This window comes from Chiloscyllium plagiosum, chromosome 33 (genome assembly GCF_004010195.1).
Source record: "Chiloscyllium plagiosum isolate BGI_BamShark_2017 chromosome 33, ASM401019v2, whole genome shotgun sequence".
Lineage (NCBI taxonomy): Eukaryota > Metazoa > Chordata > Chondrichthyes > Orectolobiformes > Hemiscylliidae > Chiloscyllium > Chiloscyllium plagiosum.
The window spans coordinates 7,060,094-7,084,161 of NC_057742.1; the positions used below are offsets into that span (position 1 = coordinate 7,060,094).

At 41.8% G+C, this 24,068-nt stretch overlaps 1 protein-coding gene across 1 annotated transcript in view; it reads right to left on the reverse strand.

Annotated features, from left to right (window-relative positions):
- Positions 1-24,068, reverse strand: part of LOC122539786 (plexin domain-containing protein 1-like) — a 276,760-nt gene that overhangs the window by 101,105 nt on the left and 151,587 nt on the right. Inside the window, exons 8-9 of the mRNA XM_043674842.1 lie at positions 9,989-10,084; positions 4,642-4,723 (exon numbers count right to left, since the gene is read on the reverse strand). Coding sequence (XP_043530777.1) covers positions 4,642-4,723; positions 9,989-10,084 — 178 coding nt within the window. The remainder of the gene's footprint in view (positions 1-4,641; positions 4,724-9,988; positions 10,085-24,068) is intronic.

Here is a 24,068-nt window from a genome sequence, read left to right on the forward strand (position 1 = left end):
GTGCTCATCAGAGAGAGTGGCCACAATTGTGTGGGAATGGGCTATATTCCATCATCTTTTTGGAGGATGTATTACAGTAATTAATGTCCATTCCCTGCATTCATTCTGAGCTGAATTATGGAATTTGCGTTCATTCACAAATGAGAGCGTGGGAACACAATGATGCTATTGAGGCCTCAGACTGCTCTGTCATCATAGCTGACATCAGCTCAACTTTGCTGCCTTAACTCCAACCCTCCTGATAAATCTTCTTATCCCATCCACGAAAGCTCCCAGAATCCACAGTACTTTGAGGGCAGGGGACCAAATTTTCACTTTGTGTGAAAAAGTACATCCTGGTTTCAAGTTTGAAGATTTTGTCCCTTTTTATTTTATTGCCCGACCAGAAGAAAAAGATTCTCTGTTATCTACCGTCTCAAATCCTTTGAGCATTTTCAACACCATGGTTGGATCACCCTCTCAAATTTTCCAGCACGATAAAATGCAGCCATGTTTTTTGTTCTCATAATTTAACCCTCTAATTCCTGATATTAGTTTTGTGAAACTCAAAAGTCAATCTACCTTCTTTAACGGTGTCCAAGTACAATAGTCTAGGTGGGCACGGTCAAGATTGCAATTCTATGTTGTACTTAAACACTTTATAATCCCGTCTAACTGGAGACAAGACAATGTTCTTTAAAGTGTGAATGAAATGATTTAATGTGATTGATTTTGTGTCTGTTTAATTATTTTCGAATGTTCGATAAAGTAACAACATTGACTCACACCCATCGATTTTGCACTTATCCTGTTCATGGCAGGTAAATAATTGACGTCTAAGGAGGAAAGGAGGATGGAGCTAGACACAGAGAACTTCTTGTGAACTGGGGATGAGCAATCTCAGCAAGAACACAGGGTAAGGAAAAAGGCAATGTATCAAAATTCGGCCAATTTCTCCTCTTCCACAGCCTCTCCTGAAAATTGACTTTTGCTGATGAATGTTTGACTGGTTTCGAGCACCCCATCCTGAATCTGCTTGCCATAGCTGTATTAACTTGGATATACATTGTGCCTTTATTGAAATGACTTGAAATACTTGACAAGAAGGTTTCTAACCAATTTTGGACAGCAGGTTATGTGAGGAGTAATTAAGACAAGCAGATCAAAGAGTTAGTTTTAAGGAGTGTCTTAAAGAATGAGTAACTTTTTGGTAGTAAAATAAGGGAGAGTCTGGAAACATAGAAACATAAAATAGGAACAGGGTAGGCCATTTGGCCCTTCAAGCCTGCTACACCATACAATATGATATTTGCTGATCATTTGAGTTCTCTGTACGTGCTTTCTTCCCAAACCCAGAATCTGACCTGGCAGTGTTGAGTGTCGAAGCTGACAAAGCAGGTCGCTGAAAAAGAGGGCACGTACACAGAGATGTACCGTTTATGCATGAAGAACAAGAATAAAACTGCAGGTCAAAACAGCATCCTGGTAAGAGTCAGTTCAAGACAGGAACCTGGTCTCCCGATATAGGATGGTCCTGGATAATCCAGGAAGTTGCACGACTCTGCAAAGGGCTGCTCCTTTGATAGCTCCTTCGAAATCCACAGCCTACAATATCTCAATGGGCAAAAGCAGCAGATACATGGGAACATTATGACCTATAAGTTCTCCTTCAAAACACTCACCATTAGACATCCCTTCATTGTAGCTGGGTCAAAGTCCTTGTACTTCCTCCTTAATAGCATCAGGATATATCTATTTCCCAAGGAACATGGTGTTTCAAGAAGGTGGCTGTGAGGAAGTTAGAAAGCCACAAAGGGACCAGTTCCATTTCTCACCTGTTTTGCATGGCATACTGGAGACTCAAGGGTTAAACATTCCACTGCTGAAAGGGCTCTCTGCAGTATCAATTGCATGCCTGTCCCCTTACAGAATGAGATAGGACATCTCAGCAAGGAGTGCTTGCCTGACTCTCAGGGAACTGATTTCTCTGGAACTCTACATGTGGATTCCACTTTCAGCCTCAGACAAAGGTATTTGTTCTCCCTGGACAAGACTGATAGCCTTGGCCATAATCTTATTAACTGCCTCCTGCTCCCATTATCATATGTTCCCTTCCTATTAACATGGGCATGTGAATCCCACATTGAAAACAAGCAAAGTCCTTCTGTTCCCATCAACACATGATTATGAAGAATACAATAACCAGCCCCTGTAATCCATCCACTAGTTATCACAGGACATTGACAATCACCAGGGCTTGTAAAATTATAATTGCCCATCTTAAACAATTTAACGACAATCATCCATGTGACTTATAGACCTTTTGTATTATTCCTACAAAAAAGTACTGCCTTTGTATGTAGAGCAGAGATTCCTGGAGAGGTGCCACCACAAGTAGACACACAACTATGTTTGAGGTCATTGAGAATCTCTTGCCGGCTGTCCAATAATAAAGCATCTGCTGTTGTACTGTAACTTGTGTCATCCGGATTTGTGGAACAAAATATACATCAAACTGACTTCCAGCATTTATGGAAGGGCAATCCCAGGAATAAATATGAAACGGTGAGGTAGAGACACAGGCCTGTTTAGAAAGGGAATTTCAGGGCTTAACGTTTACATGGTTGGTAATACAGTTAACCAATTGATGAGTGATGAAAACCTGAGACATTTCAGATTGGAGGACCAGACTTCTCATGGAGATTGCGGGTTAGCAGAGATTGTAGACATTGAGAAGGGCAAGGTCAAGGACGGTTTTGGAATCAAAGGTACAAATGCTAAAACCAACACCTTTCTGAGTGTTGCCAGAAAGGAAAACCCTAGGTCAGTGAGCTCATTAATAACTAATACTAATTAATGACAGCACACATAGTCATAGCCAGTGGAAATGGAAACTTAAATTGATTTGGTCTCTGTTTAAATCAGGAAATGTGAGGTTGATTTTAGATAACTTACTATTACCCTGACTGACACCAAAAAAACCCCAGATAGCAAGAACATCTCAAATCCAAAAATGGATGGTGCTGTTAGCTATTGAGTTACTGAAGAGGTGTTGTACATACTTGCATCAGCAGGCTAGTGTTAGATATTAATGAACACCTAAACTGAATGATACACAAATAGTATACAACATGATTAAACTCTGAAAACACCTCTCTGAGTGATAGTTTTTAAAACAGCACATCAGTATGGGTAGGTATAATGTCACACTGAGAGAATACACATGGCCCCATTCCCTCCCCCCCCACCTCCCTCCACCCCCACACACATCGATTGCCCTCTTACCCCTCCTTAATTGCTACCTCCTTAATACCTGTCCCCACTGTCTGAGTTCCAAGAGGAACACGACAGAATTAAAATGTATCAAATTATGAGCAGAACCATGACTGAAGCAAAAAGATCACTTGGATCATTTGTTATAATGACGTTCCCCTTCTCATGGGAAGGGGGAAATGCAGAAACTTTCCCTGTCTAAAAAGCATAGAGTCCTCTCATTGATCAAACTGTTAGCCAAAGCTGCTTTCTCTTGATGTGGTGACAGGGTAGCTGTAAGTGTTCCCTTCGGCTGAATGGATGGCGCTATTGGCTCAGACAGAAGGCTCAAGTCCCCACCCAGAGATTTGAGCTTATGCTGTGGGCCAAGGACTACACTGTCAGAGGGGCCATCTTTCAGATGGGACACTCAAACAAATCCTCCCTAGTGGACGTTAAAGGTCCCATGAAACGATTCGATGAAATGCTGGCAAGTTCCACTCATGGCCTGGCCAACTTTCCCAATAACCACTGTCCCATTGCTGCAACTTGCTATGTGCAAGCTAGCTGCTGCATTTCTTGTGCTACAATCGCGACTAAACTTGGAAGTACTTAATTGGCTGCAAAGAGCTTTCAGATATTATCAGACTTTTGAATGGACCTCCCAAAGGGTAATGTTGATCACTCTCTCTCTGCCGCTGTAATGGTGTATTCCGCGACGCTGATGCACTCTGTATGGTACGACCTGCCTGTGCAGCACGCAAAACAACACTTTTCACTGTACATGGGACAAAAAGAATCCTAAAATGGTGAAAGGTACCATCTAAATATGATCCTTTGTTTCTTCCTCTTTTATGCAAATTGGGGCAAAGTGTCCCCAAGGAAAGCCTTCTGGAGCTGTCCACTGGGTCTTTTCAGACTGGTTACCAGGCCAATGAGTCTAAATGATTGAAACCCATTAAATGAAGAAAATCAAAAGTATAGTGGATGCTGTAAGTCAGAAACAAAAATAGGGACTAAGCTCAGCAGGTCTAGTAGCATTTGTGCAGAGAAATTTGTGCAGGGTTAACATTTTTGTTCGAATGACTCATTAACTCTGATTTCTCTCCACACACGCTGCCAGACCTGTTGAGCTTTTCCAGCAATCTCTGTTTCTGTTTTCCATTGATTGAAGGGGAGATGGTAGTGGCCAGTTGTGCCCAGTGACTTCACAGATGACTCTGACTGAAAGAGGCCCAAAGTCAGTATCGTTCTTTGAGCATCAAGTGATTCAAAGATTATTTTTCTTGAAAAGGGCAATACTTTTCTCATTGGAAGATGAGATGTTGGCCATGTGCCCTGTAGAGAAAGTGCTCTTCCTAAGTGCTGTTTGGGTTTGAAGTGAGCTGTACGCACATCAGGTCACCTTACCTCTGAAGAACACCACACCAGCTGCAGTTAAATCGAACCTCAGCGTTGACACACGCATTACAACTCAAGTGCTGCAGACACACTGTGAGACAAAGAGAGGAAACGATGGTCTGAATTCAGTGAATTATTGGAGAAAGCAGTGAGAATGGTTACAGAATCCCTGGAATTAATTACAGCAATTTAATAATCAAAAGGAAACTGCCCAAAACCAGCCTGAAATCATTAAACGACTTGAGTTAGAGAGAGCTTCAAAAACATCAGCTTCTTCCGCTATCGAGCTTTGATGCAAAAAGCTTTCATAAATGAGGTGAAACATTCTCCAGCTTAATGTCAGTAGAATTTAAGCTAAACACTTTGGCTGATCCCCTGCAAATTTCCATTTCTTTAGCCTTGACTTCATCAAGCTCTTGGCTGCCACCTTAAATTGAATTTCGTCCCCATTAGCAACAGCATTTCTTTCAGCCACTGAGATGTGTGCCTCCTCCATTGCAGCCAATATGGAGTCTATGCTTTTACCATTCTGAGGACTGCCATGTCAAGCACTCATGGACAAGGAACAGAAGTAGACCGATCGGCCCATCAAGCTGATCACCACCATTTAATAAAGGTAAACAAGGCCTGGAGGGGGGGTGGGGGAGGGATGTTGTGGTGGGGATGGTGGTGATAGCCTAGCTGCCGGTAATATTCTGGAGACCTGGGTTTGAATCCTGCCATGGCTGACGATGGAATTTGAATTCAATAAATATCTGTAATTAGTGATCTAATGATAACCCTAAAACCATTGTTGATTGTTGGAAAAAAAACCCATTGGTTTCACTAATACTCTTTAGGAGAGGAGTCTTGCTGTCCTTACCTAGTCTGGACTGCACATGGCTCCAGACCCACAACAGTATAGTTGAGACTGAACTGCTCTCTGGGCAATCAGGGCTGGGTAATAAACATTGGCCTGGCCAGTCACACCCACATCCCATGAATGAATACAAGATAGTCACCATAGTCCCAGAGGGCTGCTCTCTAAATGGTGAAAAACGAGAGACAGCTGGTAGTGAGGGTCACCATGCCTCAGGCAAGGGGAGAGAAATTGAGGAGAGTTGAACCCACAATGTTGACGACACTCTGCATCACAAACCATCCACCCAGCAAACTGAACTTGGTTGATCTGAATGTAACTTCAAATCCATATTCCCACCTACCCCTGATAACCTCCCACCCCCCCCTTGCCTCATTTCCAAGAATCTGTCTACCTCCACCCTAAAGTGATGGAGGACTCCACATTCATTATACTTTCAGGAATTGAGTTCTCATGACCCTCTGAGAGAGAGAGAGAGAGAGAGAGAGAGAGGGAGAGAGAGAAAACAGCTTTCCTTTTTGGCTTGCACCCTCCATTAACCTTTTCCCTAATACAGTTCAATTTTATGCTCCATTACACTGCCTTTGTGAATCTTTCCCTGGCGTGCATGAATTGACACACTGTATCCCACTGATCTGAAACAGTTGTAAGCCTCTGTACACTTGCTGCGCCCACTTCACCATTTGATTTGATTTTACTATTGTCACATGTACCGAGATACAGTGAAAAGTATTGTTTTGTGTGCTATACAGGCAAATCATAGCTTGGTACCTTTGTCCTTCCATTCCAACATTGGTGGCTATTCCTTACCTCATATACCCTGACCCACTGACCTCTCTATGCCAAATACCCCCATCGATCCCCCATTTCCAATAGCCTCCTGGAAACCTTTCTCTTCCACTATAAAATGTGGCGCAGTTCAAAAACCCCCTTTATGCAAGGAATGTTACAGGGAAATTAAACACTTTGTCTGAATGAATCATGGGAATACACATCAGCGGACCTCACTGGTGAACAAGTATCATTGTGTGCATGTTTGATCAGGACAACAGGAGTCATAAGGACAAGATGTGGGAAGCGTTAGATAATTGGAGCTAGAAAGCTCACTCTCACATCCTGTTTACTCCAAGTTCTGAAGGAATAAAGTTAAAAGGGTCTGTTGTAGATTTTTAACATGTTAGTTTTTAAGCATTTTTACTTACAGCTGTATCTAGAGGAAACACGACAATTAATAAAACAAGATTCGTCATAATGGACCGACCACAATCCCACCAGCAGTCCCATTTCAAGAGTAAAACAAGAAATGTCATATTGGTCTGGAGTGAGTCTGCTTCCCAGCACTCTCACCCAGTTACAGTCTGTACTGTTAGGAGACTAGATGAGGGGGCGGAAGAAATAGGCACTTTAAATAAACAGTTCTCTCACAGAAACAAACAGTAAGGATTAATTCTCTTAAAAATGCAAACATTTTGGATTGAGAGAAAAGTCCAGCATGTGACTCATAGGAAAACTACATTCTGTTACACATTTCTGTCACCTAATCAGTCAACAGAGCAAAGGTTTTGCAAAGTTATTCCCTGCACCTGAATCTAAGTCAAGTGCACTCATATCTTCCACACCACACCACAAATCCAATACCTATTGCTCATATGTCCCAGTCCCAGAGCCTAAGGAATCCATCATATTGTTCATAATATTCAATTATCTCCAGCTTTGTTTAGCTTTTGGAATTCTCTGGACTCTTGCTGTCCACACATTCACTGGCTCTAAAGGTGTCAATCAATGCTGTTCTATCTGAGAGTCTGTTCCACTGATATACAATGCCAGAAACAAATCTTTCTATTCCCAAATTGCCTTATTTAACACTGGATCATTTAATGTACAATTTCTGTGCACACAGAATACCAATTGCAGATGCACAGTCAGCATCACCTCTGTCTCACTGCACGCTATCAGTGCATCCAGCTGGTTAGCCTGAGAAGGGATCAGTACAGTGATTAACCGAGTCCAAGTCTGGTGCTGTCACAGTAAAGCTGATAGACTCCCGACACGCGCGCGCGCGCACACACACACACAAACACACACACCCCAACACCCCCACCTCCACCCCCCAAAGTCAGGCAGACAGTTGTTGGACACACCTTGCAGACATAATGGAAATACAAAGAGCCCACGGCTGATTACAAGCAATGATGGACACAGCTACAATGAAAGGTAGGGAAATTGTATAGAACTTGAACACTTTAACAACCAGGGTTGGGAAATAATTCTGGACACCATAAGATATAGGGGCAGAAGTAGGCCATTTGGCCCATCAAGTCTGCATCGCATTTAGAGTCATAGAGTTGTACAGCATGGAAACTGACCCTTCGGTTCAATTCATCCATTCTGACGAGATATCCTAAATTAGTCTAGTCCCATTTGCCAGCATTTGTCCCCTATCCCTTTCCATCCTTCTTACCTGTCCAGGTGCCTTTTAAACGCTTCATTGTACCAGCCTCTACCACTTCCTCTGTCAGCTTATTCCACATATCCACCACCCTCTGCTTTAAAATATTATCCCACGGGTCCTTATTAAATCTTTTCCCTTTCAGCTTATACCTATGCCCGCTAGTTTCGGATTCCCCTAGCTTGGGAAAAACACCTAGGCTATTCATCCTATCCTCAGCCTCCGACTCTCCAGGGAAAATAGCCCCAGCCTAATGAGATCGTGACTGATCTGGTAATCCTCAGCTTTATTTTCTGCTTTGTCCTATTTTTGGTCATCTTGTTTTGGTTTTAAAAAACTTTCCCAATCTGCTGTCTTACTACTAATCTGTGTCATTTGCATTTAATTCTTTCAATTTGATACAATCCTTCAGTTCCTTTGTTAACCCTGCTCAGTTGAGACTGTTCCTGGTATTCTTCCTCACAGGGACATGTCTTTGTTAGGAGCCCTGAGTTATTTTCTGATAATGGCCTTTTCTGCTGAACTCTTTTCCCACATAATGGGAATAAACCACAATTTGACAAGTCATCGAACTTCCTATCTGGAAATTCCAAATGATTCCTCTGCCTGAACTGGCCTGCATCAAGGGGCTTGTGGGGAATGATTTCAGACTACTTCAGAAATTCCCATCTTCTGTTATTTTGCTATATCCAATCCCACTCGCTTTTGTACCAGGAAACTTTTCACCATTTAATCTCTCCTGTCATCTACATTAATGCTGACTTTCCCTTATGTTCTTCCTTCTCGCTCCCTCCCGCCTCTGCTTTTTTTTGTTTTCATAACAGATTTCCAGCATCTGCATGATTTTTCATTGTCCAAAGCACCAGCAAATTTTCCACCATACATTTGGCTGGATTTAAGTTGGGAGGACAACAAACTTCCTGAAGAAGTGGCAGATTGGGGATACAATTACGACGTTTAAAAGACATTCAGATAAGTACATGAATAAAAAATGTTTGGAGGGATATGAGCCAGGAGCAGGCAGGTAGGACTAGTCTAGCTTGGGATTATGTTTGGCATGGACTGTCTCCGTGCTGTACGACTCTATGACAATGTGCTAAATAAGTATGCTATAAGAATGGTGTTCTTCAACTTGAAAGGGTTCAGAAAAGATTTACAAGGATGTTACTGGGCTTGGACGGTTTGATATAGGGAGAGGCTAAATAAGGTGGGATATTTTCCCTGGAGCGTCGGAAGCTGAAGGGTGACTTTATAGAGGTTTATAAAATCATGAGGGGCATGGATAATGTGAATAGCCAAGCACTCTTTCCCAGGGTGGGGAAGTCCAAAACTAGAGGGCAGAGGTTTAAGGTGAGAGTGGAAAGATTTAGATTACAATAGATTAGATTCCCTACAGCATGGAAACAGGCCATTTGGCCCAACATGTCCACACTGACCCTCCGAAGAGTAACCCACCCAGACCCATTCCCTACCTTACATTTACCCCTGATAATGCACCTAACACTATGAGCAATTTAGCAATTCACCTGGCCTGCACATCTTTGGATTTAAAAGGGACTTTTTCACACAGAAGGTGGTGGGTGCATGGAATGAGCTGCCAGATGAAGTGGTGGAGTCTGGTACAATTACAATATTTAGAAGGTATCTGGATGGGTATATGAATAGGAAGGGTTAAGAGGGATATGGGCCAAATGCTGGCAAACGGAACCCGATTGATTTAGGATTTTTGATCGGCATGGACGAGTTGGACCGAAGGGTCTGATTCTGTTCTTTACAACTCTATGACTCTGACAGTATCTAGTCCCCACTTCCTCTTCACTTCTGTGACCTTGTTCTAACCTAAATATTTGTTTAATTATGACCGTGTCAGCTATTGAAGGTGATAAGAATACAATATTATGTCAGGGACTAGTCAGAGTAACAAGGATTGCTCCCAACAAATAGCAGAGGGAGGTCAGTTATGGGAGCAGAGTGAATACAAAATGTGCCCTCCCTGACCCCTAAAGCAAATGCACAAAAGCTCAAACTCTGTAAAAGTCACATCTTACTGGAAACAGGAGTGAACTCCAAAGCTGTGCTGTTGCTGATCTTCGTCATGTCTATTTCCACCCTGTGATATTCATAAATCATTCTTCTCTGACCATCTGAAAATTAAAAAAAAAACAATGCAACATTATGCAAGCATTGGCCAGCGGACTGCAAGAGATTTAATCGTAAACTCACATCCCAGTACCCACTATAGTGCTTCACAGTACTCATACTGGGAACCAGTTAGCTCAGCTGGCTGGATGACTGGTTCAAAATGCAAGGTGACACTAACAGTGTGGGTTCAATTCACGTGAGCTGGGGTTACCATGACAGGCTCACCTTCTCCCCTCTCCCCCTGAAGTGAGCCTCCAGGTAAACTACCACCATTTGTCACTTTTCTCTCTGTCTATGATAACTTTACCTTTATTTTGCCTTTACCCTTTTTGAGCCCAAAAGATTTGAGTCTATAACTTAAATCCATTCACCTTTTATTCCATTTCTAAAATAAATTTAAATAAATCAGATTCTATCAATCTGTTTTAGGCATTTTTTTTTACATATAAACAATTTAAACCCTTCAATTAGATTTCAGCTTAAAGTTGACTCTCACATATCTGATTTCAATTTGCAAATTCAACTATTCTCCAATAGTTCACTAAGTACTCGAGTAATGTTCATTGTCCATTTTACTCCATTACTGTAACATATTAGGTCTAGCTTCAATGAGCAGTGTTCTCTTTGAAATCCTTGTCCTTCTGTTTAGTTCCTGATTTTGTTGTACGAACAGTTAACAAAATATATTTCTTATTGTTGACTGCTCTCACTGTAAAATAATTTTTTTTAATATTCATTGCTCAAAGGTCTCCAACTAGCTTCCTAAAGCAATTTCAAAACTGTGGTTTTCCGTACTTTAAAAATAGCATGATCTTGGATGTTAAAGTATAAATACCACAGAACTGTTTTGAAGGAGAGCAGGGAGTACTTTCTGGTATCTGGTCAATGTTTATTGTTGAACCAGCTTGAATACATCACTCTGGTTATTATCACATTTTCTATGAAGTTTGTGTCACACAAATTGGCCATCATGCTTCCCACATTACAACAATGGCATCACATCCACAAATATTGACACCTTCCACCACCAACACACAACAGCAAGCTCATCGTTGTGTATCACCTCCAAGATGCACTGTACAAATTAACAAAAGATCTTCAGACACAACTTTCAAACACACCGTCACTCCAGTACAGAAGGGTAAGGACAGCAGATGTGTGGGAATACCACCCCCTTCAAGTTCCCTTCCAAGCCACTCACCATCCTGACTTGGAAAAATATTATTGTACCTTCACCGTTGCTGGGTCAAAATCCTGGAACTCCCTCACTAACTGCATTGCGGATCGACACGTGGGTGGCATGATGGCCTAGTGGTTAGCACTACTGCTTCACGGTGTCCAGGGAGGTAAGTTCAGTTCCAGCCTTGGCTTACTGTCTGTGTGGAGTTTGCAAATTCTCCCTGCACACAAGTGGGTTCCCTCTGGGTGCTCCAGTTTCCTCCCACAATCCAAAGATGTGCAGATCAGGTGGATTGGCCATGGGCAATGCAGGGTTACAGAGATTAAATAGGGAGTTTGGTCTGGGTGGGATGATCTTAGGAGGGGTGGTATGTGGACTTGATGGGCCAAATGGCCTGCTTCTTCACTGTAGAGATTCCATACTCATGGACAGCAGTGGTTGAAGAAGGCAGCTCACCACCACCATGGACAGCAAATAAATGTTGGCCTAGCCAAACCCTCAAAAGCATTTACTTGAATATAAAGTGTGTTGGAACCACATTATGTTGTGAAAGAAGTCATATAATCACCACTTCTTCCTTTTATGCTGATGGTGAGTGATCATTTATAGAGTCTATTTTCATCTATAATTATCCTCAAATCTCCTGATCTCTCCAGTGAATACTTTACTCAAAGGTCTAACTTCCATTTATCCTGAGTAATAAGTACTGTGAAGTTGCTGTGACAGAGAGAAATTGGCAATAGAAATGTGTAAAGGGTTAACACTTAATTGCATAGATTGGAAAGCTATGTCAGTGATAGAATGTATGATCACATGATAATAGAGATGCTGAAGAGAAAAACAACAATCTGGTGCTAAGTCTGAAGTGTATACAGTGTAGCATAGTCAAGTGTAGTTTAATGTGAATAAACAGTTATGTTGAAAAGACCTTTGTCTTCAGCAACCTCTCTACAGTAATATAATGCACCCAAGCTCCTTCAGGGTCGCCCGCACAACAACAGGGAATGCATTATTTAAACATTTAATGAGGAACTAGACAGATGGAGAAGGATCTGGAGGAGAATTGAGACTCATCAAGATAGCTGGAGATTTGTAAAGTATATGAATGAAGCATTTCAGTTCAACTTGTGCCATAAATATTCATTGGCAAAGGATAAAATAATGATGAAAATGATTGTTATACCCTGTGTCAATTAATACTTCATAATCACACCATAACAAACATAATTCACTTGCTATGTTTCAAGTCCCTACTGTGGAAATTAAAGCAGGAATTGCTGCTGGTGCATTGACTGGTTGATACTTCAGCTGGATTGCTGCAAGTAGAAAGACAGAAATACAAAGTTTTTTTAAACTAACAATTCACTACCAGCTTGTAAGAAGGGAGTACATGCTGCCTGCCTTATTTTAGGCTTTGACGTGCGTTTAGGAGGATAGGTACAGGAGTAGGCCATTCAGCTTACCAAGTTAGATCCACCATTCAGCATGACTTTTCAGCTGATTACCCACTTCCATGACTTTCTCCCCATGCTAACCCCACATTTTCCCTATGCTTTTTTCTATCGTTGACACATTTATAAATAGCAATCTCTACTTTCAACATTCTCAGTCCTTGAGGTTCCACAAATCTCTGGGTTAAAGAATTCCAAAGATTCACAACCCTCTGAGTCAAAATATTTCTCCTGATCTTGGTCATATGTGTCATCCTCCTTATTTTTAAATTCTAGACTCCCCAGCCAAGGGAAACATCTGACCTGCATCTACCCTGTCTATCCCATTTTGTATGTTTGTATGAGGTCACCTCTCATTCTTCGAAACTTGAGAGAATACTGACTCAATTTCTCTAATCCCTTCAGCAGACAGTCTCTCCAACCTAGGGACAAGTCTGGTGAACCTCTGTTGCACTCTCTCTATGTGAGTTTTGAGAAGGTTTGTAGCTCAGGTTGAGGTTCTGGATGTAGGTTTGCTCGCTGAGCTGGAAGAAACCCAAACATATAAATAGAAAGAGGAATCATCAGCAGTGTTTCATTCGGAGGCTCACTGAAGATGTTACCTAGTATGGTGACGAAACATCTGAAAATGGACCTTCCAGTTCAGCGAGCAAACCTACATCCACTCCCTCTATGGTAATGCTATCCTTCATAAGGTAAGGGACAAAACTGCACACATTATTCCAGGTGTGGTCTAACCAAAGTTCTACACAATTGAAGGAAGATTTTGCTATGCCAGCACTCCTATTATCTTGAAATAAAGCTAATTAGCCTTCTGAATTGCCTGCTGCATTAACACATTAGCCTTCAGTTACTTGTTGATGAGGATACCTTGGACCCTTTGTACATCTACATTTGCTAAACACTTATCAAATACTGTCCATGTCTGTTCCTCATTCAAACGTGGATAACTTTTAATTCTTCTACATTATGTTCTATCTTCTTTCCACTTGTTAATTCTGCCCAAATGCCCATAAAGATGCTGTAAAACACAGATTGCTAACTTGGCCAAACAGTAAGGCATGCTGGGCACATTGGCCAAGTAAAACCCTGAAGCCACAAATCCTAGACACCAGGCACAGTGCCATCACAGCAGCCAGGTACTAATTAGATTAGATTCCCTACAGTATGGAAACAGGCCATTTGGCCTTATAAGTCCACACCAACCCTCCGAAGAGTAACCAACTCAATTTCCATACCCTATATTTACCCCTGACTAATGCACCTAACACTATGGGCAATTTAGCATGGCCAATTCACCTAACCTACACGTCTTTGAATTGTGGGAGGACATTGGAGCACCTGGAGGAAACCCACGCAGACACAGGGAGAACGTGCAAACTCCATACAGACAGTCGCCCAAGGCAGGAATTGAATCCGAGTCCTTGGTACTGTGATGCATCAGTGCTAACCACTGAGCCACCATACCACCTTAGGCATGCTGCCTAATGGCATTAGCATAACATAAAAGGCAACAGTTACCACGGACAGACATATCCCAACAACGTATCCACCAAACAAAGGAGGACACAGACAGAAAGCCACCAGATCCTGCTACACAAAGAAGCAAACAGTAGCATCCAAATGATTGACAGTGCTTCAAAGTGAGACTCCCTGACTGGCCAGTACTATAGAAAGTTCCAGAAAACCATCAAAAAAAATATAAAAACAGAGAGAGAGAAAGCAGCTTCGCAGACCTAGGGACAGAGAGAGAGAGAGAGAGAAAGAGAGAGAGAAACAGCTTGAATCTACAAGAGACTCTGTAAATATTGTAAGCATAAGGGGCCAAAGAAAATCAGAGATAGTATGTTTAGTATTAAAAGTTAATGTAACTTTTTTCCTAATAAAATTGGGAGTGTTTTACATCTGTACTGGCTTGTGTTCGTCATGGTTGGACCACTTTGGTATTGTAGGACACCTGAGCAAATTCATTCATAACATTCTGGTCAGAGTTGTCTAACTTGTTTAAGAAGGAAGTAGATAACAACGCTATACATTTGCCTCTCAGCACACATTCCCACCTAACTTGGTGTCATCTTTGGATTTGGAAACAGTACATTTGATTGCCACATCCAATTAAAAAAGAAAGTTGAAGCTATTTTTCTAATCAACCAGTCCAAGGGTAGATACTTTACCACTGTACCACAACAGGGCTTGCTGGGTTGCAACATTGATTTTTTTTTCTAATCACCCTATTCAGAGATGTTACTGCGCTTCTCTGAAGCAGGTAACCTCCTGGTCCAGGAAAAGGAACACTACCTCTGCACCATAACAGGGTCCCTATGGCGGCCATATCTACATTATCTCCTGTCCCACAAGCTTAAAGTTTGCTGACCGAGTTGTGTTAGCAAATTGGGTGTTGTGCCTGAATTGCCAGCCTATTGTTCTAAGAAATTATAACGGATGCATTCTCCAAGTCAACTCCGTTACCAGAGTGTATTTGCCAACCAATCAGCACTCTCCTCTCCTGCAGTAGAAATGTTGGTTTTCTCCTTGAACTGGTATTTTTTGCGAATCACCCTGATGAGTACAAGATCAAAAGCTTTTGAAGAAATTGTTCCAATCTCATTCTAGAAATACACTGCTTTCACTACTTTAGCTGCTTGGTTTCTCCCAGTCAAGGTGATCATTCGAATCTATCATTATAATCACTTTGCTTTGCTGCACTATCTTTAATCTCTACATTCTTCCAGCTGCACACTCCAAAAACTGCTACTATCAGGAACTCTGATGGTAACCCCTTAAGGCTTGCATTCTTTGTTATTCTTTAACTCTATCATGATTCCAGTGCTTGCTTGATGACCCTTGCTGAAGCTTTTTTAATCTACTGTTATAATCCTGTCATTTATCAATTACTTTATTCAATGAAGAGCTATGGACATAGAGAGTCAGAAAGATGTGCAGCATGGAAACAGACCCTTGGGTCCCTACCTGTCCATGTCGACCAGGTATCCGAAATTAATCTAGTCCCATTTGGCCCATATCCTTCTAAACCCTTTCTATTCACATACCTATCCAAATGCCTTTTAAGGATTGTAATTGTACCAGCCTCCACCACCTCCTCTAGCAGCTCATTTCATACATGTGCGTGAAAAGATTGCCCCTTAGGTCCTTTTTAAATCTTTCCTATTTCATCTTAAATGTTTGACAAGGCCAACATTTGTTACTCATCCCTAACTTCCATCCTTTCTCAATTTCACTGTTTGTAAGGACCCTATATTCTGGAATATCTCTTCCCCCAATTTAGGTTTATATGCTCGGCGGGTTTCAATGGTGGCTAACATGTGAAATTGCACAACTATCAGGTAGTCATTAAAATAAGAAAAAGTATTAGCTCATAGTCATTTGTGTTTTTACATTTTCCCTTTTAATGTAATTGAAGAATTAAGCATTCATCACAAACCATCAATAGAAACTGACCTGACCTTGCACTTCGTAAATATGTTTAGCGGCTGAGAAATAAAGGTTTGCTCTCCAAATTATTTTTTGCTTCAGACAGTCAGGAACAGATGTATCCTGCTAATCGTTTTACATTAGCTGACCTGTTGTCGCTAATTTTCTCACCTTTAAACATACACAGTGTCAGGCTTGGCACAGCAGGTAGCTCTCTTACCTGGTCAGAATGTTGTGAGTTCAAGTCCTACTCTAAGGAGATGAAGACATCATCTCGTCTGACACTTCAACAAGTGGGGAAAGGTTGGAGAGCTGTAGCTCAGATGGGATGTATAATCAAGGCACTGTCCATGGGCTTAAGTAATATAAAATATTCCTTATTTATTTATTCCTTAATCAACAACTCTAAACAGATTATCTGCTTATAATCACATTTTAGGGAGCTAGTAATATGCAAAGCAGTTGCTAAGTTTCTGACATTGCATGACAGACTAAATTCAAAAGTAAGTTATTGTAAAATACTTTGAGGTAGAGTCATAGACTCCTACAGTATGGAGATAAGCCCTTTGGCCCAAACTGGTCCATGCTGACCAAACTGCCTGTCCACGCTAACTCCATTTCCTTGCATTTGGCTCACATCCTCCTAATCCTTTCCTATCCATGTATTTGTCCAAATGACTGTTCAATGTTGTTAATATACCTGCCTGTGGTCTGAAAAGATGATATGTAAATGAAGGTCTTAGGGAAGTGATCCATGAACATGAGAGCTTGTCATGTAAGAACTGTGTCTTTTTACGTTTTGCATCTTTAAAAACTGTGGACTATAATGAGAGAGTATGGTGTTTAAAATAGAGATTGACCAGCAGGACTGTATAATTTCACAGCAAGGAATTCTATACCTATTGTGAATTTCTGCATATACAGACAATTAGGAGCTAAGGGGTTGTTCACAAATGATGGTTGGTCAGCTAACTGAGCAGGTTGGTACTAGTAACAAGTTACAGAGACACAGAGAGAGAGAGAGAGAGAGCCAGAGAGAGGGTGAGAGAAAGACTCAAAAGGGTGGGCAGTTGTTCTCCCCAGCAAAAGCTGCCTGCTCTCTGCAGTAAAAAAAACAGTTTGAACTTGAAGAAAACTTTTCCTCATGCAGTTGCTGGGAGCTGTGACTTTTGAATAAATACATCAGAGATAGAGTCATAGAGATGTACAGCACCGAAACAGACCCTTCAGTCCAACTCGTCCATGCCGACCAGATATCCCAACATAATCTAGTCCCACCTGCCAGCACTTGGCTCATATCCCTCCAAACCCTTCCTATTCATACATCCATCCAGATGCCTTTTAAATTTTGCAATTATACTAGCTTCCACTACTTCCTCTGGCAGCACATTCTATAAGGTAAAAACAATGACTGCAGATGCTGGAAACCAGATTCTGGATCAGTGGTGCTGGAAGAGCACGATGCTGCCTGAATTGCTGTGCTCTTCCAGCACCACTGATCCAGCACATTCTATACACAGACCATGCTCTGTGTGAAAACATTGCCCCTCAGGTCTCTTCTATACTTTTCCCCTCTCACCCTAAACCTATGCCCTCCAGTTCTGGGTTCCCCCACCCCAGGGAAAAGACTTTGTCTATTTACCCTATACATGACCCTCATGATTTTATAAACCTCTATTTGGTTACTCCTTGCCCTCCGATGCTCCGGGGAAAACAGTCCCCAGCCTATTCAGCCTCTTCCTATAGCTCAAATCCTCCAACCCTGGCAACTTCCTTGTAAATCTTTTCAAGTTTCATAACTTCCAGCCAATAGGAAGGAGACCAGAATTGCACACAATATTCCAAAAGTGGCCAAACCAATGTCTTGTACAGCCTTTCCAATTGAATCAGTTGATCTGTACTTGTTAGAAATCAGAGGAAGCTTCCATATATAAATATATAAAAATTGAATGTCAAGGGCCTGGCTAGAAGAATGATCATCTCAAGGACAGAATTGAAAAGCAAAGTTCACTGAACTAACCTTCCAGTGTTTCCACCTTCTCCAGCAATCTAGTTTCCGTGTGTGTATGCGTGTGTGCAGCTCTGGTTAGCAGTCTTATTTACTAATAGTTTCTATCTTCCGGAATAGAGTGGTGCTGGAAAAGCACAGCAGTTCAGGCAGCATCCGAGGAGAAGGAAAATCGACGTTTCGGGCAAAAGCCCTTTATCAGGAATACAGCCTGTATTCCTGATGAAGGGCTTTTGCCCGAAACATCGATTTTCCTGCTCCTCAGACGCTGCCTGAACTGCTGTGCTTTTCCAGCCCCACTTGATTCTGGAATCTGGTTTCTAGCATCTGCAGTCATTGTTTTTACCTAATAGATTCTCTCTGTTTACTTGTAGCTGTAGTCTAATTACTTCAAATAAAAAAAAAATTATTAAGTACAGAAACACAGTCCATGTTTCCTCTCAATCTTAGTCTGAAAGTTGGGTAAATTGGTGTATTCTGGGTACCTTAGGAAAAAACATTAACATTTGGCACAATTCTGGGAATAGTGGGGATCGATCTACAGCACGCTACCCCAGTTCGTCTTAATAGTTGATATATGAACAAAGAGACTATTACACATTATGTATTAATTAAATCGAGTTTTATTGATAACTTTTTACTGTAAGCATCATATATCTGAGATGAGTAGTCTCAGTTTGACAAGAATGGATGCACAAAACAAAGTTCTGGCCAAAAGTAGTAATAATTAGCCAACTCAACTGAACAGAATGGGAAATGATTCTGGATTAGTGGTGCTGGAAGAGCACAGCGGTTCAGGCAGCATCCGAGGACAGACAAAATCCGAGGACAGGCAAAATCGACGTTTCGGGCAAAAGCCGAAATATACCAATGTATTAAAGTTCGTTCCTTTGAGACTGCTGCTTGGACAGAGCAGAAAGAAGATTACTCTGTGCTTATTCCTGAGTTGGGTTAGCTTGACATGGGACCTAAAGGAGAAGGTTTCTCACAGCACAACACTGATATCACAACATTTTTGACAGGCACCAGAATTATTACATGATGATAAAAATGCAGGGAAACTGAACTGACAAAATGCAATCTCAGGGACATTTCCTCATTTTAAACTGACTAATTAAATAGTCAAACCTGCAACTACACACATTTTCCACTAGCCAGAACTTCACCAGTTGCCATTCTGCATGTGCATTAATTAAATATTAATGGTTAATTTTCTAAAGGAAGAGAGTTATTTATAGGAATATCTAAGTATTCAACTGGTAAGATGTATCCACTGATGAATACCTACACACACCCACACAAACTGCAAACAGCAAAATAGGTGTGTGGAAAATACAGGCAACTTAGGTAAAAAATGCAAGCAATGCCTGTTCCCTGGATGTCTGTAGTTCACAGGTTTCACTGTATATTCACTGTTGGCACAGGAGATCCATTAACTTTCCAGTTCAAATGTCACACACCTTTTACCTTATAAGTTAGTCTTAATCATCCCTTAGCTGCCTTGAGCAGCTTTAGTTGAAATTACAGAACAACCTCAATTATCCCAACAACATGGGCGGTGAGTATTTTGTTCGGATAACTGATTGTTGGATAACTGATTAAGGTTCTCATGGCAGCGGCAATAGCAGGAACAGGGTTCCCATGGCGACAGCAATAGCAGGAACAGGGTTCACATGGCGACGGCAATAGCAGGAACAGGGTTCCCATGGCGATGGCAATAGCAGGAACAGGGTTCCCATGGCGACGGCAATAGTAGGAACAGGGTTCCCATGGCGACAGCAATAGTAGGAACAGGGTTCCCATGGCGATGGCAATAGCAAGAACAGGGTTCCCATGACGATGGCAATAGCAGGAACAGGGTTCCCATGACGACGGCAATAGCAGGAACAGGGTTTCCATGGTGACGGCAATAGCAAGAACAGGGTTCCCATGGCGATGGCAATAGCAGGAACAGGGTTCCTATGGCGACGGCAATAGCAGGAACAGGGTTCTTATGGCGACGGCAATAGTAGGAATAGGGTTCCTATGGCGACGGCAATAGTAGGAACAGGGTTCCTATGGCGACGGCAATAGTAGGAACAGGGTTCCTATGGCGACAGCAATAGTAGGAACAGGGTCCTATGGCGATGGCAATAGCAGGAACAGGGTTCCTATGGCGACGGCAATAGTAGGAACAAGGTTCCCATGGCAATGGCAATAGCAGGAACAGGGTTCCCATGGCGACAGCAATAGTAGGAACTGGGTTCGTATGGTGACTCTGTTCCTGCTCCCGCCGCCTGCTCTCGCTGTGCTTTTATTTAAATTTAATAAAACTTTTACGGGTCCTTGAGATCTTGTTCGGATAATCCTAAACTCAAATAATCGATGTTCGGATTACCGAGGTTGTTTGTATATCTGTTCTGAACTCAAGCTTTCTGTTTTATTCGAAACTTTCAAATCTTAACAATTAAACTGTAGTGTTTTTTTCAATGGTTTGGCAATCCAAGATATATTCACTAGCGATCCTTCCAATCCAACTGCTTAATTGAATAGATTTTGATATTATTTTACTTATCTGTCTAAAGCACAGAATACAAGCACTCAAAGAATTGTAAGCTCTTATTTCCCAAAAATAGAAGAAACTTTGACCTATCAGTTTCTATTTTTCGTGCAGGGGGATGTCTGTCCAAGTAAGAGGGAGACATTCTCTTATTTTTCATTAAGCACTCAGCTTTACTGTGTGTCAGAAAGTGCAAGCTTTATCCATAATGTTCAAGGCTAACACATACTAAATAATCAATACACTGGGTAAGATTCACTTGACACACCAACAGATCAGAGAAGAACACAGGAAGACCAGAAATTGGAGTTGGAGTAGACCACTTGCCCTGTCAAGCCTGCTCCATGGTGCAATGAGATAATCTGTGGTCTTCTTCCTCAACTCTATTCCCCCACCTACTCTCCATATCTCTGAAGCATAAAAAAAAGTCTGTCTCTCCCAGCCTTGAACAATGGAGCATCCTCAACTCTCTGGGGTAAAAAATCTCAAAGGCAAACAACCCTTTGCTTGAAGGAATTTTACTTCATCTCAGTCCCATATCAGTGTCCCCTTATCATCAGACTGGACCTTTTGGGTTTTTAGGAAACCCCAGTGTGCTTTTTGCATCAATGAGTCACTATGAAACACACTCAGTTTTGTTGAATGGGAAACACTGACAAATAGTTTTCACACTGCAACACTGCACTAAGAACAATGAGGTGAATGTGCAGTTAAGCTACTTTGGTATTACTGAGGAGGAATACATACTGGGCAGGGAACCCTGCAGTTACCCTAACTCTGACCTGGCTAGTTGCCTGGGATCATTGATGCCCCATTGAGAAGTTTAACATCATATTGGAAGGTTACCCGCATGAAGAAGACTGTCCAGTTTTGGGAATCACACCTCAACAGAGAGAACAGGGAGCCTGTCAATCCAACTGAGGGGTGAGGGTGGGAGGGTGAGAAGTGGGGGGAGATGGATGTGCAGGGAAGTAAATTGTCAGATGTATTCCTCTGGAACATTTCCAGCCTCGTGTTTTGTAGCATGTGTGCATGGAGAGTTTTATACTGCCCTGCACCCCATTCACTGCTGCATTCCAGTTGCTTGGTGTCACCCCACACGTCCAACTGAAAAGAAGGTAGCAGTAACAGGAGGCAAAGAGTAGGCTTGATTTCAGGTGATTTAATTGCATGCTTGCGACATTTACACATGAAGTTATCACTGATTGGCTGAAATTGTAAAAAATGAGGAGGACTTGAATATCAAGTTAAAAAAAAGTTAAAATTTTAAACAGTCCACGGTGAAAATGTTCAACTTTGGGCTCAATGGATCAAATGATTTCCTTCTGTGCTGGATCAATCCAACACCAGTAAATGATTTGGAGACAAACCATGGTTTTTATTTGGCTACAACGTACTCAGTGATTAGAACTTAAAATTTGATGAATGCCTTAATTTAATAGAAGAACATTCTGATCTTTGGCAGTGGGTCACTGAAGCTGAATCTCTTTAGCATTTTGAAGATTTAAACATTAGGTTCAAGGGAAATGAGCTAACTCTACCTTCCTCAATAGCATCATCCAAATACACAAACTTCACTGCCTACAAGGACAATGGCAGCGGACTCAAAGAAGTACACCAGTTCCAAACTCCGGATGCCCTGACTCGGAAATTTAGTGTCATCCCTTCATTATTGTTGGAGGAAAATGTTGGAACGCCCTTCCCAAAAGCACCATGGATATATCCACATCACAAGGAATGCTGCAGTTCAACGAGGCAATTTAACATCACATTCTCCAGGGCAATTGGGGATGGACAATAATAAGTGTAGTTACCAGCAACTGCAATATTCTATAAATAGATAAAAATAACTCAGAAGCTGATCTTTTTGAACCCCACCCACTTATTTTCCAGTTTTGTTTTCCTAAAGGCACATGCTTAAAATGGGGATAAGGTCATTCATAGAAACATAGAAACATAGAAGATAGGGACAGGAGGAGACCATTCGGCCCTCTGAGCCTGGTCCACCATTCATCATGATCATGGCTGATCATCCAACTCAACAGCCTAATCCTGCTTTCTCACCATAACCTCTGATCCCATTTACTCCCACGTGCTATATCTAGCTGCCTCTTCAATACATTCAATGCTTTGGCATCAACTACTTCCTGTGGTAATGAATTCCACAGGCGCACCACTCTTTGGGTGAAAAAAATGTCTCCTCATTTCCATCCTAAATGGTCTATCCTGAATCCTTATAGTAGCAACCATCCCATGGAACCTCACTTAAATGAAAATTCTTTATGTGCAACCTTAACAGTCAACAAAGCTACATAATTGCAGCTATCATTACAATGGAATGTGATCTTATTCCCACCCACAAATTTAACAACTTGCAGAACATTACACTCCCGTTAGAAAACCAATGGAAATGGGCAAATGATGTTGACACCTCATTCCAGACCACTTCCTGTTGACACGGTAAAATTGCCCCACACTTGTTTGAGCAGAGGCCACCAGACACTCTCTAGGCAGGAGTCATTGCTGACTTTACTTCTAATTATCTGTATTTATATGGTAACCTTACAGAGTAAAATGGTCTTTCACAGGAGCATTATCATACAAAATGTTAGATGCAGACACAAAATGAGATATTTGGACAAGTGAGAAAAGAACACTGAGCCCTTCGGGAACAAAATTCAAGAACTTGACTCATAGGCCGTTGATAGCACAGCCACTAAGGTGGAGTGATTATGACTGGAGGGCTGGGATGAGAGGAGCATAGAGATTTCAGATGGCTGTTCTGTCAGAGAAGGATACAAAAATAGTGAGGGGTGAGAGTGGGCAAGGATCTGAAAGCAGGGTGCAGAGGACTCTGTACTGCAGCTATAGCCAACCCAATTGGGGGAGAAAAACTCTGTAGAGACCAGCAGTTAAATCAGATTCACATGGCTCCGTTTCAAATTGGCAGGGCATGTACCAACTTGTAATGACAGGGTAGCCAGTTGGCAAGTCAAGTCAAGACTGGATCATCTAAAACCAACTTGCAGTGAAATCTTATCTGGAGGAAATGTCACAGCCAAACAAATAGAGGCAGAGAAGGCAATCAGTTGACCAGCCCCCAATAAAAGGTCATAATAACATAACAAATGGAGTGGATAGTGGGACAGATGCAATTTTCAATTGGAGAAAACCCCACAATCACCAACTTTCATATGTAAAACAGAATGTTAACAGCAGAGGGAGGTGGGAGTGGAGAATCGCCGACCAGAAACTGATAGCCAAGTTCTGTATCCATGAAAATAGTCTCAACTGTGACCACAGAATCCCCTACAGTATGGAAACAAGTCAACACCGACCCTTTGAAGAGTAACCCACCCAGACCCTTTCCCTGGCC